This window comes from Lepisosteus platostomus, chromosome 20 (assembly GCF_059453375.1).
Source record: "Lepisosteus platostomus isolate fLepPlt1 chromosome 20, fLepPlt1.hap1, whole genome shotgun sequence".
NCBI lineage: Eukaryota > Metazoa > Chordata > Actinopteri > Semionotiformes > Lepisosteidae > Lepisosteus > Lepisosteus platostomus.
Window position 1 is genome coordinate 2,827,066 of NC_142630.1, and position 14,379 is coordinate 2,841,444.

The 14,379-nt window shown below is 40.1% G+C and overlaps 1 protein-coding gene across 2 annotated transcripts in view; it reads right to left on the reverse strand.

Moving 5' to 3' along the window:
• The window catches only part of LOC148644264 (transcription initiation factor TFIID subunit 4), a 90,334-nt gene that overhangs the window by 21,311 nt on the left and 54,644 nt on the right, over nt 1–14,379 (reverse strand). For both annotated transcript variants that reach the window (XM_088613858.1, XM_088613857.1), the window contains exon 14: nt 4,324–4,446. In XM_088613858.1, coding sequence (XP_088469984.1) covers nt 4,324–4,446 — 123 coding nt within the window. The remainder of the gene's footprint in view (nt 1–4,323; nt 4,447–14,379) is intronic.

A 14,379-nucleotide genomic window follows, 5' to 3' on the forward strand; every position in this document is an offset into this window, starting at 1 on the left:
AATTATTCTATTTCTGTTTCCTGTTTGTCTGTCTGAAGACCTGGCCATTTACTCGCAGGCAGGGTAAAGGGAAAAAAAAGTTTAAAAAAAAAGCACAGGGAACAACAGACTTGAAGTTGGGATTGATTTACTTCATTAAACGAGATTACAAGTTTAACTTACAAACCAGAGGTCAAAATTTCTCATTAGCAAGGGGACCATGAAGAACCGCAGGGTCTGGTTCAAGAGGAGACCACTCTTATTACTAACTACACATTTCAATCTGTCTTTGATGTTCCGTGCCCACACCCCTCCCTCCTAGTTTTTGGCAGAGGAGTTGATTTTAATTGTAGCTATAGAACACAGCATAGTTTGCCTGTAAGCCAGCCTCCACATCTGCAGTGAGTGCAGCTTTAGTGATATTGGGTGCAGTCCATAGCTCCAGGCTAATTTTAATGGTTCCCCTTTTCATACGAGGCTCAGATTGTTTTCCACGTGATTCCTGTTAATTTAGCTGCAGGAAAGGGCATCAGTTTTCCTCGTGCTTTCTCTCTCTCTCTCTCTTCTGATCCATACTCTCAAAGAAGGTGAAATGAATTAAAATGAAAAAAAAAAGAAAGAACAAGACTTCTTGCTAATAAATGTGCTACCTACCTTTCCCATTCCCTGTATTAGACGGATACAAGAACTACAATACAGTCAAACAAGCCCAGGAAATGTATCTGCTATTGTCTTCTATTTTTTCACTTTGATGTAATGAACTGCCCCCCTGACCATAAACATGTCAGATACTTTATCAGGGTAAAACTGGAAGTAAAAACATACTAAAAATATTAAAACGTGATTCTGTAACCATTCCTTGTTCAAAAGCAACGGCAGCCATTTACACTTTTTCAAACAAAACAAAACATTGCAAACATTACAGAGGAGGGATGTGGAGAGGAAGCAGCTACATGGGCCGCGCAGAGTTGAAAGTAAAAAGGCCAATGCACTCTCACATCGCCATGCAGCTGGATGTTAGCATACCTTTTGTAAAGCAAAAAATATATATAATGGCAAATAGTTACCTGCCTTACGTTTAATGGATAAAGAGAAAGTTATTCCCTTTCTTCTTAAAGGAAATGGAAAACGAGAGAAGCAATAATATACAGTAATTAAAACTAAAGATGAAGGCACTACAGTTTCTGTGCAATAACTGGACAAACCAGAAACTCACTAAACCCAAAATATTAAATGTTGGTGAAAAAAGTTGCGCTCCATATTAACCATAAACCATAAGATTTGAATAAACTGCTTCTTCTGAGGAACAGTTTTGACTCCACACTATTTGTCAAATTCATGGCTGCCTGGGCAACTGGAATGGGTTCTAACACGAACCGATTTTGATCACAGGTATCTCCCCAATTCTCTCGAATCCCAGGGAGTCGGCTCACCAGGAGTGACGCTTCTGGCTTCCAGGCAGGGGAAAAAAAAAACGTGAACAAAACTTATTCTAATTATTTTGTTTTTCAAAATAAGACGCTGTACTTAAGAACACATTTGAAAAAAAGAATATAAATTTAATACCCATGTGATGATGAATAGAACTCCCTTCTGAAGGCAACTAGACTTCAAGCAGGTAAATAAAATTCATTGGCGTGTCATGCATTTCATACCACAGGGTAATCATTTTCTAATGATTAATGCACTGGGCGGAATGTGGATGTCTGACAGGGACCTCCGCATTGTAAGTAAAAGAGTAAAAAAACAGGCACTGGCAGCGACGGTGCTCGGTGACTTTAAAGCGTCCCTCAAATATTCCTGCTCTTACTCCCTTTCCCAGTGGACTTCAGAAAGCAAACATTTACAGAGACCAGAGGGGTCAGCCCACGCCCCACTGGGCACTCTGTCCCACCGCCAGGGCTGCAGCACACCCTCCCCTGCTTCATGAAAAGCTTCCATTGCAGCCTTGTAACTAATCTGCCTGCCGCAGCCCTATAAGGCCCCCTTTGTTCACTTCTGGAGGCGAGATCAAGCTTGAGACAGACACTCCAGTCTTGACTGGCTATCGGTTTCAAGCCCTTTGGCAGTCTGGGTCCAGGCGCTGGCTGCACCGCTAAGTCACCTTTGCAGAACCCAGCCAAGCGTCACTTATCAATGGAGGGGGTTGCTAGTCAGCAAGTCCAGATTTCAACAGGAGCGATCTGAACAGCACGGCATCTTGGAAAGGTCATTATCCCTTCCTAATTTCAGCTCTGGCTCAGCAGTGAAGGGCTGTCTTTGTCTGGGATTAATGCGAAAACCTCAGGATTTGATGTCAGTGGGAAATAATCAGCGTGGGCTTCATAATGCTGCCTGCTTGTGCTCCTGGCTAGGGCCGTGGGCTAATTTCTACGGAGATGAAATCTATGACAAGCCCTTCAGTTAAGCTGTGAGCGGGCAGCAGTCCAGTAACACCCACAGGCCTCCCAGGCATCCTGTGACCCCCTTAGAAAAGTCACATTCACTTTGCTCTTGAGAAAGGAAAAAGAACGCTGCAGGCACTTCAAGCCCATGTGAAATGAAGAAATGTGAGGAGGTGAAAATGAAGTGAAAATAAGTTAAGATTCATCTCCTCGCTTTTGCTATCGCTCTGGATGGGACTATTATTTTTTTTTCCCCAAACAAAATGTGGTCAGGTTGCACAAAAGCCGTTTTGGCAAATCTGTATTATTTTCCGTTTTCTCTTTCTAAAAGGACGAGTGGGAATGTGCCTCACCAGGGGCAGGAGTTTCACAAGCCGATCATGCTAAAATGCATGAAAGGAAGTAGCCACAGCATTCATGAACCAGAAGTAATGCTTTTATTTTGTTATTTATGCTTTTTATACTACATACATTAACCGCTCTCCTCTCCAGCAGATTGGAAGTAAGTTAAACATGTAGGGATCCAACCAAACAAGCAGGTTCTATGCAATGACTAATTGTAGAGTAAGAATGTGCTTTTTTTCTGGAATATTTATGGTTAGAGAATACATTTGATAAATATTATTGTTTAATATAATAAAACCATTGTTTTTCAACAAAATGCCTGTGGTAAGGGCTTAAACCGTCTGCGGCAAAATCATTTTTTATGATGCAAAACTTAATAACACCTTATATACTTCTTATTAATATATTTTGAAATTTAAAATTTCTTCTTTTCCGTCCATATAAGGATTCTGGATACCAGAAACAATTACAGCCCTGTATTTTATCACGCATGTAGATAAAATATTTGAAATGTCTTTCACAGACGTTCAAAATTATAAAATGGAGAACTGTGCCATCTATGGGCATTTCTTTAAATACGGCATTTTAGTTTACTACTTCTTGTTGTAATTCAGGTAAGCCACAAACATAGTGGATAAAACCACCAATTATTACCATCTCCTATTGATAGTTATGAACATATTGCATATGGAGTCATACAATCAATCAAATGTCCGTCAATCGTTAACAAAAGTTCGATCTCCTGAAAATATCAGAAGATAATCTTTTTCTATTTCTGGTAAAGTATTAAGCCCCGTTTTTTTTTTTTTTTTTCCGGTACATATTCAAAATACATGGCAGGCTATCCAGTCTAAATTGGTATGTGCAGGGCTCAACCAGCAAAGGCTCTATATGATCATGGGTTCGAGTCTGGGTCAAGTCACTGACCAGCTGTGACTGTGATCCCACAGTTGGGGCTGCATCTCCTCGGATATCTTAAAAAACAAGCAACTCGAAGGCGAGCCGCCTCATTCTCCCATGTGCAGTCACAGGGTTTATAGTGTAGAAATGTGAAAAACACAACTAGCTATTCCAAATCAGGTGGGTACAGCAAAATAACAGGCAAATCTCAATTTCTATTAAAAAATTGGTATGCAATATATTCTATCAACTGGTGCACTGAGGACAAAACAAGCAAAATAAAAGAATAATTCAAAATGCCATTGCACCAGAACTCTGCATTGAATTGACAATAAGGGCGTTTAGCAATCAAAGAACGGTTCATAATTCATTCTGCAACTGGATTGGCAAGAAACGGTTCAAAAATCTTTGTTATTCTCTTATTCCCACCTATTTCAGAATCTGTTTACATAAAAAACAACAGCAATAACAACAAACAGCACAACTGCTGAAATCATTATTTTTTCGACACCAGCTGGTGGTTTTAATCCCGATATGAACTATGTAAAAACGTCCAAAAGTGTAGTCAAGAAGTCAAGGATAAGGGTTCGTTCTTAACTCAAAATAAGAAAGCTGAGACGTATATGCACAAACCACAATGCACGCCGCACTGGTGAAATTTCATTCATTGCTCATCTCGAAGTTCTTGCCAGTTTTGTACGGTCTCGGCCCTTACCTCTGCCCCTGGCGGCGCGGCCCCAGGTGAGTCCAGTTTGCGTTTTTTCCGTGGACCAATAGCTGCCAGTGCTGTCAAGTTGGCATCTCTTTGCCTCATCTGTGCGAGTTCCTGTTGCTGCATCTGAAGACAAAAACAAAGACCACGCGTTACAACTCATAGACACGCACTGTAGTGGGCACAGGCTGTGATGCATGTCATGACACCTATGCTCACATTCAGCCAGCACCGCTGTACAGTGTAAGGTCAGCTAGCAGATTCAGGCCACCATCCTGGGAAACGCATCCCCATACATGGGGACCAGATAGTCAGCCCCCTAACTCGGGGGGACTCGGGGTACACTCCTCAGAAGCCACAGCAGCAGCAGTTTAAATGCAACAGGCTCATAACAGACCCCACTACACAAGGGGTTCTTTAACCAAAAAGAACCAAAACACTGAGCTGCAGTTGGAATCTATTGTTCCATTTATTTGTTGCACAAGTTGTACTATTTTTGCATTAGCCTGTGTGTACTTACCTGGGCTGCCCTTTACTTTGCAGTGATGAATTATCCCTCCCTCTAGACCTGCAATGTAATTACCCCACTGCTGGGCACCTGCACTTATCTGCTTCTGCAGGTTATTGTCTTCATGCTGATATATTGTAAGTTTGTGATTTATTGTATTTGCTTTGCTTTATTATGTTATCTGTTTCATTCACTTATCATTATTGTCTGCAACTATAAGTCACAGTGGATAAGCATGTCTGCTAAGAAATATTATTACAACATTTTATTATTACTATGATTATTATTAATAATAATGTCCCACTTATTAACAGGGCTCAGTAAATTGTACTATATTAAAACTTTATCTTATATACTTCACTCACTACAAGAAGAATAATGCTAAATTAGGGGGCTATATTTCAACTGAAGGTCCAAAGAAATAAAATGATCATGCTGAGGCAACACCAATGTAAAAAACGGGGCTTTGGGAATCAGAGCACATTACCTTAAGTGTCCAGTTTAGACTCCCAAAGAACTTTCTCTATAGCCTTAAAGACTCTGCCCACTACTTCATGTGCAAACTAAGTCCCGCACGTTATGAAAGGTGATCCACAACTAAATTTGTCAGTAAGCAGTGCTATTAACCTGTGTGTGTGCTTTCCCTGGAGCTCAGTGCGGTCACAGGGGTACTCTCAGGTGGTCAAAACACTGCCATGCTGGAGGCATGAAGAAACTCGTGTCTGTGATCACATGACCATTTAGTGCAACAGAAAAGGCCCTACGCACCTTATCAAGCTCTCTTCCCCAGAGAGGAAGTAGTCATTTCTGTAGTAATCATGTAAAAACAGAGGTATGAAGACACTTAACTAAGCAACGTCATTCAAAACTTTGCTAAAATACTACAACTTTAGCTGATAAATGACTACATGGCAATATACATATAATATTTTTCAGGCATAACTCTGAACCTGATCCCCTGTACTCAGGCCTTAAAAACTATACAATTTAGAGCATGTGGCTCAGATTTATACCTACATTGAGTTGCAGCAGTGGCCAAGTCCTGACAATCGGAAAACCAAGCAGATATAAAAAGCAAATATAAAGAGTTTAGTTTTTTTTTTAAGTAAAAGGTTCTCCATATTTTGTTCACATTGAGTCAGACAGTGTAGCTCCGGTTTCTCCCTGTGGGCTGGTGTCTGCGTGGTTTTGTTGTACACCCAAGCAGATTAGGGAAAGACGGCTCTCTCTAAGGGGGACTGTTCATCAGCGAAAGAGTCTTTGCTGTGGAGTTGCCGTGTGCGCTTTGCAGAGTGTTTCATCCATGCACAAGTTTGTATATGGATGAGAATCTACTGTATACGTGCCGCTCGCTGAAATCTACAAAGTCCAAAGAAGAACTAGCCTACCCCCACACCCCCCAATTAATGTTTTCTTGAATTTGCCCCCCAGACTTTACATGGATACAAGGGGGAAATTACTACCCCCACCCCCACCCCCCACTCCCATGCAATCCCAAAAGTCTGTCTCTGCCTTCTTTGCTTCAATTGAAAGCTAGTTCTGTGTATTTGTTTCGTGAAACCTGGCAGTCCTGATTCCTGGCACATTAAAAAGCTTTATAATGAGGTGTGAGTGGATTTGTTCACTATTTCCACAAGGAGGTTACATGTATATACGATCTGTTCTCAACTTGTTCATAAACAGGCAACGGCCCATTAGTCTGCTACCACTTATATACACAAACAGTTAGGGTCAACTACAATGAACACTTCAGGGACTATCAGCACCAAGCAGGCACTCTCTGGGATTAACCCTGGCAACGCACTTGAGAATTTGGGATCAGGCGATCCTGGAGTTAATGATGATAATGTTTAGTTAATGATAATTGTTTTCACTTTGATCTCAAAGCGTTTTACATATAGGAGGTGAGACACTTCCTCCACCATTTGCAGCAAGCGTTATGTGGCTACAGCCCCACTTCACAGCAAAGCGGTGACAAAGCAGGAAATGCTTTCATCAGCTGAATGGAAGGTGAACTTTAGCAAGGTCACACTGTACTAGCCCAGAGTGGAATTCAGCCAGGACATTGGGGTTATTCCTATGAACAGTGCCAAGGGACCTGGAGTGATGAAATAGTCAGGAACTTGTTTAAAGTGAGTGAAGGATGGCACCTCCTTCAGCCCAGTGACCCCTGTCACCCTACTGGAGCATTGATTTTGAAATTCGGGTCCAGAGGAAAGAAGCGCCACCTACTGGTCCACCTAGACTACTTCCAGCAGCACCCAGATTTTCCTTAGGTCTCCCATCTTAGCACTGCTCAGGCTCAACCACGCTTAGCTTCTAAGAGCTTACATGATCACCAGGCTACAAAGTGGCAAAGAGTTTTGATCATGGAAGCTGGGATTTAAACTGGTTCACTTGCACAACTAATGAAAGTAACACACCCCTGAGCAAGGCCCTTAACCCCAACTGCTCCAGGGGTGTTGTATAAATGGCTGACCCTGCGCTCTGACAAGCAAGTTGGGGTATGTGAAAAGACAAATTCCCAATACAACAAACTGTATACAGCCAATGAAGTGATCTTATCTTATCTAATCCCATCAGCTGGGGCAGTACTATCACTCAATACTCCGGTCTCTCTATCTGTCCGTCATAAAACTTGGTCAGCAAATTCCTTGCTAAATCATTGGGAGCCTTTGATTTGCCTGCAGTCCTGCACAGGACAAACAACCACATGAAAAACACAAGCAGCAGGACCCTGGTGTGAACTAACACAACCCACCCCTTCCTCTTCTTACAGGTTCGCAACTCTAAAATTATTAAAATGATAAAATAATTCACATTTCAGGAAAAAAAACCTATAATGTTAGTGTATATTCCCAGTGCGAACGCTATGTGGGTTACAGATTCTTTCAATCATTTTTTGTGGAGCAGGCAGTCACAAATCTATCCTGCAGGTAATGTCATGTCTTCCTTTGGGGCCTAATGATAGAGCAATGCTTGAAGGTGGCCTATTCTGCTCTGCAGAGTTGTGACAACCACAGGGCAAAACAGTGAAACCGTCATCACCTCCACTAACCCCGACACACACAGTCGTATGGCCATGAACTTTGCCCAATGCATGGCAAAACGCTCGTAGCAGAATGGTAGGAATGTGTCATCAAGCAGTGAATCTCTCTTGTTTTATTTTTTGTTTTCTTTAGACACAGCTGCTGTAACAAATGTGGTTAATTTTTAATATTTAATGTAAAACATGAACACTTGTTTTAGTTTAGGTAATCATACCGTCTTAGATGTAGCTATTAATCTCTAATGTACATTAAAGCTAATTCATTCTACTAAACAATTTCATGACATTAATATTCCTATAAAGTAAGCAAAGCAATAACGTGACTGGTGGGTTAGTACTTTTAGACTTAAGTTAAAAAAAACAAGTGAGATCCTCTGTACTGTATAATCTAAAAAACTAAACACTAATTAGCACACAAAAAAAATCCATCTGATTTGTTCTTTAGCGGATTAGTACACACAGTATCCTCTGGTTCCCCAAACATCCAATCCACACTACAGTCTCTCTGCAGACATCAGGTGTTGCTGCTCGGAGACTGCAACCCTTCCCCTGGATTTTATTCTCCACACATGAAAGCGAGGCATACTGGCCCAGAGCATGATGCCACTTTGGATTTAGCACGGAACAACTTTAAACTAAAACAACAAAAAAAAGAAAAGACAAACCAAAAGTGAGGGGCTTCCAGAGTAGCACCACTGTACTGACCAAAAAATTACCATCAACTCGTCAAATTATTCCTTCATTTCTGCTAATTATACCCCCAACACCTCAGCTGGACAGGCACCCTCTGAGAAGGTGGTAACTGGATTTCCCAGTAATAACGATGTCAACATGTGTTAAAGGTGTGCACTACGAGGAAGTATGAGCAGACTACTGTCCTATTAAAAAAAGTTACAGCTGTCCATGATCAGCAGCTTAATAATAAATAAAAAAGAATAACAAAGGATTCCACTGAGCATTTAAATGCTAATTAAGAACTGGATATGTTAATTGAAAGGGAAGTCATGCACATTGCAACTGTATGCATCGCTGCTTTGTATGCTCCATCTTAAACAGAGACTGATTGCTGAGCTACAAGTTGGCCAGCTTGGGTTTCAATTCATTATGGGGTAAACTGTTCTATACCAGCTGTGAACTAGATCCACATCATCACTATATTAAGGCTAGACTGGGGGGAAAAAAAGACTATAGGCATGGACTTGAAATCCCTTAGTCTTAAGTATGCCACAATGGTGTTCAAGTCAACACTTTCATTTGTCACTTTCTTTTACTAGTTTCATTTTTGTTAATTACTGGTGTCCCCAAGTTTCTTGTATATACTGAGAGACATTAAAAACAAATAAGCATCTGAGCCAATATCATTTGCTGTCTTTTTAATGGCTCTTAGCCTATCCTGTGCTTTTACGGCTCTCCTGCACCTAGGATGACTTCTTACAAGTCCTTGACTGAAGCTTATAACAATAAGACACTTAAATTATGAGTTACAGAGAGCACTTATTTCCACAGCAGTCTCTCTAAAAAAAAAACATTCCTGTGTCAGCTGATAGGAATCAGATTCTACGAGCCCTTGTGGTTTCCGTGGTGGATATCATTATGCAGGATCTGAAAACTGTAGGGAAAAGGCTCACAAACTCATTATCGCTGTGACAAAAGAATAACAGCTCTGTTCTTAACACAGCGCAGGCCTTTCTGCCTCTTCCAAAAAAATTCTACACATATACATTTGCCAGGTCCTATTAGGCCCTCTGTTTAAGTATTAGAAACTCACATGCAGTTTAAATGCCAGTTACACAGGCCTGCCCACATGCCCTTTGGAGGCAGAGAGAAATACTTGTAGACTCTAATCATTTACAAAGGTCAGGAGCGGCAGAGAGCCTGTGAGCAGTGATTTAAAATTCGATTGATCCCTATCTGTAGTCAGGCCAAAGAGAATATAAGTGGTATTTCAGCTATATTGTAATTATCAGCCTCTAAGGCAATAGTAAATAAATGTGTGCACATCTAAGTAGCTGGTAAATGTTCAGCTTCAATTTAGAAAGTCTTACTTCAATAAATTCCAGGCCGTAAAGAAAGTCAGTCGCAACAAAAAAAAACAACAACACCTGAACTGTTAAACTAAGAGCTGAACTTCCACTGATCGGAAACAACATTCTTATCCGCCTAAAAAACTAACAGGATTCATTACGATAGCTATATTACTAATTATTTTTAACGCCAAAACGTGTAATTAAAAACTATGTAAATATGTTAATATTTATAATCAAAACTATTTGGGGGAATAACGCTGCTTTACAATATATTTTGCTGCTCGCTTCCTTTAAAGCAGGGAAAAGAGAAACCAGACCGCAGACTATTGATCCGCAACAGAGTTGCAGCTGTGTTTACCACCGGTGTACCGTTCGCAAAACTCCCCGGAACCCTCCATTAAATAAGTCTTTTTAGATCAACCTCCACAGAGGAGGATGTATTCCTGAAAACTCCAGCCTTCACCTGCTGTTTTCTATCTCTGCAGTTTCTAACAAAGGGCTTTGCGTTGCCCCCAGGGTGTGCCTTGAGCTTCCCAGCCGCTTACAGACAGATGTCCTTAGCGGTGCGTAATTCGAAGGCATGACGTCACGGATGGCAGCACATTCTGACAGAACAGGAGCCTCCGAGTTATAAAAGGACGCAGTATAAAGGCAGGGCAGGGTGCCTTTGCAGTTGGTATTTTCTTTCTTCAAGGACAAAACAATAGAAATGTTGTCAATGGACTGACTGAAAACCCGAGAAGCAGATGTTTCGTCTCAGTCCTGAGAGACGGATATGCGTTTCTGTGCACGTCAGACTGCTGCTGAATTCTAGGAACATCGCGGTGTATTAAAATGAATATTTTTCAAAAAGGAAAAATTAACAAATCAAAGGTGTATCTTCTTGTAAATCTGCAAAATCCACCTGCGCAGGTGAACTTTGGCTATTTTTAGGACACTTTGCTCCTTTCTGAAGTTTCAACTGTTTTCTCACATATATCAAAATCTACTCCTGATGACATTTGTCTTGAAGTCACATCACTTCTGCTTCTAATGGGAACATGATTATCGAGCCCTGGGGAATTAAAGTATTGTTCAGAAGGCAAATGCTTCAAATTAGAACACTTTTCATGACTTCTAAGAGTTATTTGACTTCAAGATATGTAACTCAATACTTAAAATAAAACATAAGAATTTTCCATATAATGTGTGAAATACTATTCATTCTAAGCTTGATTGACTTAATTTACCACCATGTAAATAATACAGCCTGGCTTATAAACCTTTCTAAAATGCATTCAGAACACAGCCTTTGTAACCTTTAAAACATCTTGTTTCTGTGTAGTATAAGCATAATGTTTTCTGCAGGGAAATTCAACAGCAATATAATTTTACTTAATTTTAATTATAATTGTGAACAAATTTTAAGAATTTCCAGTTCTGGTACTCATAACATAACCTGTTACGTTGTAGTTCTAATTTTTGTTAAGACTCGGAATTCTTTAGATAATTTTCAAGTTTCTTCTGGACTCCTCCTTTTCCAATGACTTTCAGCTAACTGCTCTGATCCTTTAGTACTATTCAAAGTTATTCTTCACTACATTAAGGGAAGTCTTCACATTTAACATTACATGGTCTGTCTGCATTCTCTCCTGTCACTACAGCTGAGAAGTTCACAATGTTCCTTTAAAAAGGGTTCATTTAGAAGGACTAGATTAAGCTTGTTTGTAAACCTAATGATAAAAACACAGCCACTGCTATGAATCATTCTTTAGGCATTAAAAATATTAACTCACCTGCAACAAATGCAAATAAATTCTTAGATGGTAAATAAACCCACATATCTTTTATTGATATGCATATCTCCTTTTATTTCTCTCGTCCTCTGTTAAAGAACAATTAACAAACATTTAATTATAAGTAAGAAAAAATGTTAAAGACCGTAATATCAAATACTGACAGGCCAAACTGAAAAGGCATTACATTAGATCCTGAAAAAAACTCTTAAAAAATGCTTATCTTAGGAAATTCACAATCTTTACATTTGAATATGCTTTGTACTACACGGTACCGTGTACAGAATTACTGATTTATTTTTTTTAAGTGAAATACAGCAGTCATCACCTTCTATTGATCACATATAATTTACATCTTGCAAAGATGTGAACTCATATATTCACACTCCAAGAGGAAGATCTCAATGATTTATTCATTTCAAATCAAAAATTGGAAGGTAGATGAGAAGAATTACTTCACAGGCAGCAGTGTACTGGAGGCACTGACGCTAGGCTCTTCTTTCGCACTGCCTGAAGGGGCTTTGTGTGCAAGTCCTTCTAATTAACAAGGTGAATCATGCAGCCGTTCTCTAATTAGCGAACATGACAATCTAATGGAAACATGCAGGCAGAGCTGGCACACACAAAATCACCAGACAAAGGCTCACCCCCACCTCAATCTATTTTGTAACGGAAGGGAGCCTCCTTTCTGTACGTTTCACAGAAGAGTGGTATATCCGGTCAGTGCCTGAAATGGCTCAGAAGAGCCTCTCTAGCTGCACTGGCCAGCCCTGCGCCGTGATAGCGGCGCCCTAATCGTCCTCTTGCCTGCCTTCCCTCTTATTCTCCCATGCAAGGAGGCTGACAGCTAGCCACAAGCATAGCCCAGTGCACCCAATTCCCTTGTGCTGGAGTCTCAGGGAGCTCCTCTCTGTACAAAGACCGTGGGGTCCTACAGGCTTACAACAGCCCCTCGCTTAGGAGACAAGTTGCCTCTTGCCTGCAGGCAAAATTCCCTTTATTCTGTTGTTTTCTTTCTCATTACATACTATTTTGAAAAACTCTGAAATTAACTGCAAATACTCAAGTTGGGTTTTCCTCCCATTCTTCCTGCTGAATAGAAAATGATGGCAAAATGAAGCCTAATATTAACAAAAGAATGTGGATGCTGGATGAAAAGTGCTAGGTTTGCACCATTAATGTTCTTTCTCAAACAAAACAGCAGTTTAAGGTTACATGACAGAGCAAAGGTGATGTACTGTTCTTAAGAAATCATAGGTAAAAAGATTCCAGTGAGTAATTATTTATTTCCGATTATTGAAACGCACTGTACGACACTACGTTCTTGATTCAAATCACTGGCGGAAAAAGTCCCCTTTCCAGCTGACAGCTTCTTACTATACACTCATTAGATACGGTATATGTGTATATCTGTTTGTAAGATAAATCAAATAGCCAGTTAAAAATGAATAAAAATCAAAGAGGCATACAAGTTTCTAGTTACCAAGATCAAAGCATTTTTATAAATAGTACCCCTCACTCTACCCCAAAAGGCTTATGAAACTCTGCTAAATGCTGCACAATACAACAATGCATGCACCAAATTTTTACCTTTAACACCCTAAATCCACAAGCATCATTCCTTAAGTGTTTTAACTACCGTATAATGAATTCTACTCCACGTCCATCTCTGGAAGATTGTTTCAAAGCAGGACTATAAAACCTTCAGAGAGAGAAAGAATTACTACCGTGTTTTGTGACACCTATTAAAAAGTTTAAAGCCTCAGTTAAATGGTTCAATATGAATACCGACGAAGGGCATTTTGCAGGCTTTGCCTTCAGCGCTATTGGCATAAACTAAACTGCTGGGGAGACTGATGAGAGGAGACGAGGAAACCTGAGAAAAATCTTTGTTGTGCACCCAAGGAAAAAAACCCAACATATCCTTAAAACCATTTTATTTATTCAGGAAGAAGGTTTGTTTTAGATGTGGTCAGGGCTCCAAAAGGCTCTTTCAATTAAGAGGCATATGGTGTTCGATATGTACAGAACAGCTATTTGATTATTTCAGCACAGCTGGCTTGGTGATGACTGGGAGATCTGCAGCTTCAGACAGATGAGATAATGCAGTTTGTGCTGGTTGACCCTGGTTGCAAGAAGTTAAACACTAGGCGTCAATCATGCAAAGGAAAAGCCTCTCATTACAAAAAACCCAAGTTGTTGAGGTTGTCTTAATTGCACCACGTATGTTTTCAATTGAAAATGAGCCAACCTGCCCTGATAATTGAAATAACCTTTAAAAACTAAATGACTTTCTCCAGCCTTTCATTTTTGTTAACAGTTCAAAATATTTTCATTTCTGCTGCTGTAGCTAGGCTGATGGTTCTTCAAACTCTCAGAACTCACCTAGAAAGCTTTTCTGTAAGGACCTGAGTGAGGCTATACGTATATTTACTAAGGACAGCAATGTCACAAGCATTTCAGCCCTAGAGAACAGTGATCAAAAATAAATGAAGAAAGTGTCCACTAGATTCAGAGCTGCAGTGTCAGAACAATGCTTTTTTCCCATAAAGAACTGATAAGAGCACACAGTACAAAAGACTACAAACCACAGGAGATAATTCAGCTCTTCCAGCCTGTTAAGTGGTTAGTAGCTAATTGATTATGGTCTGATTATGTGTAATTGATTGTGTTAAAAACACAGGGAAAAGCTGGAATAAA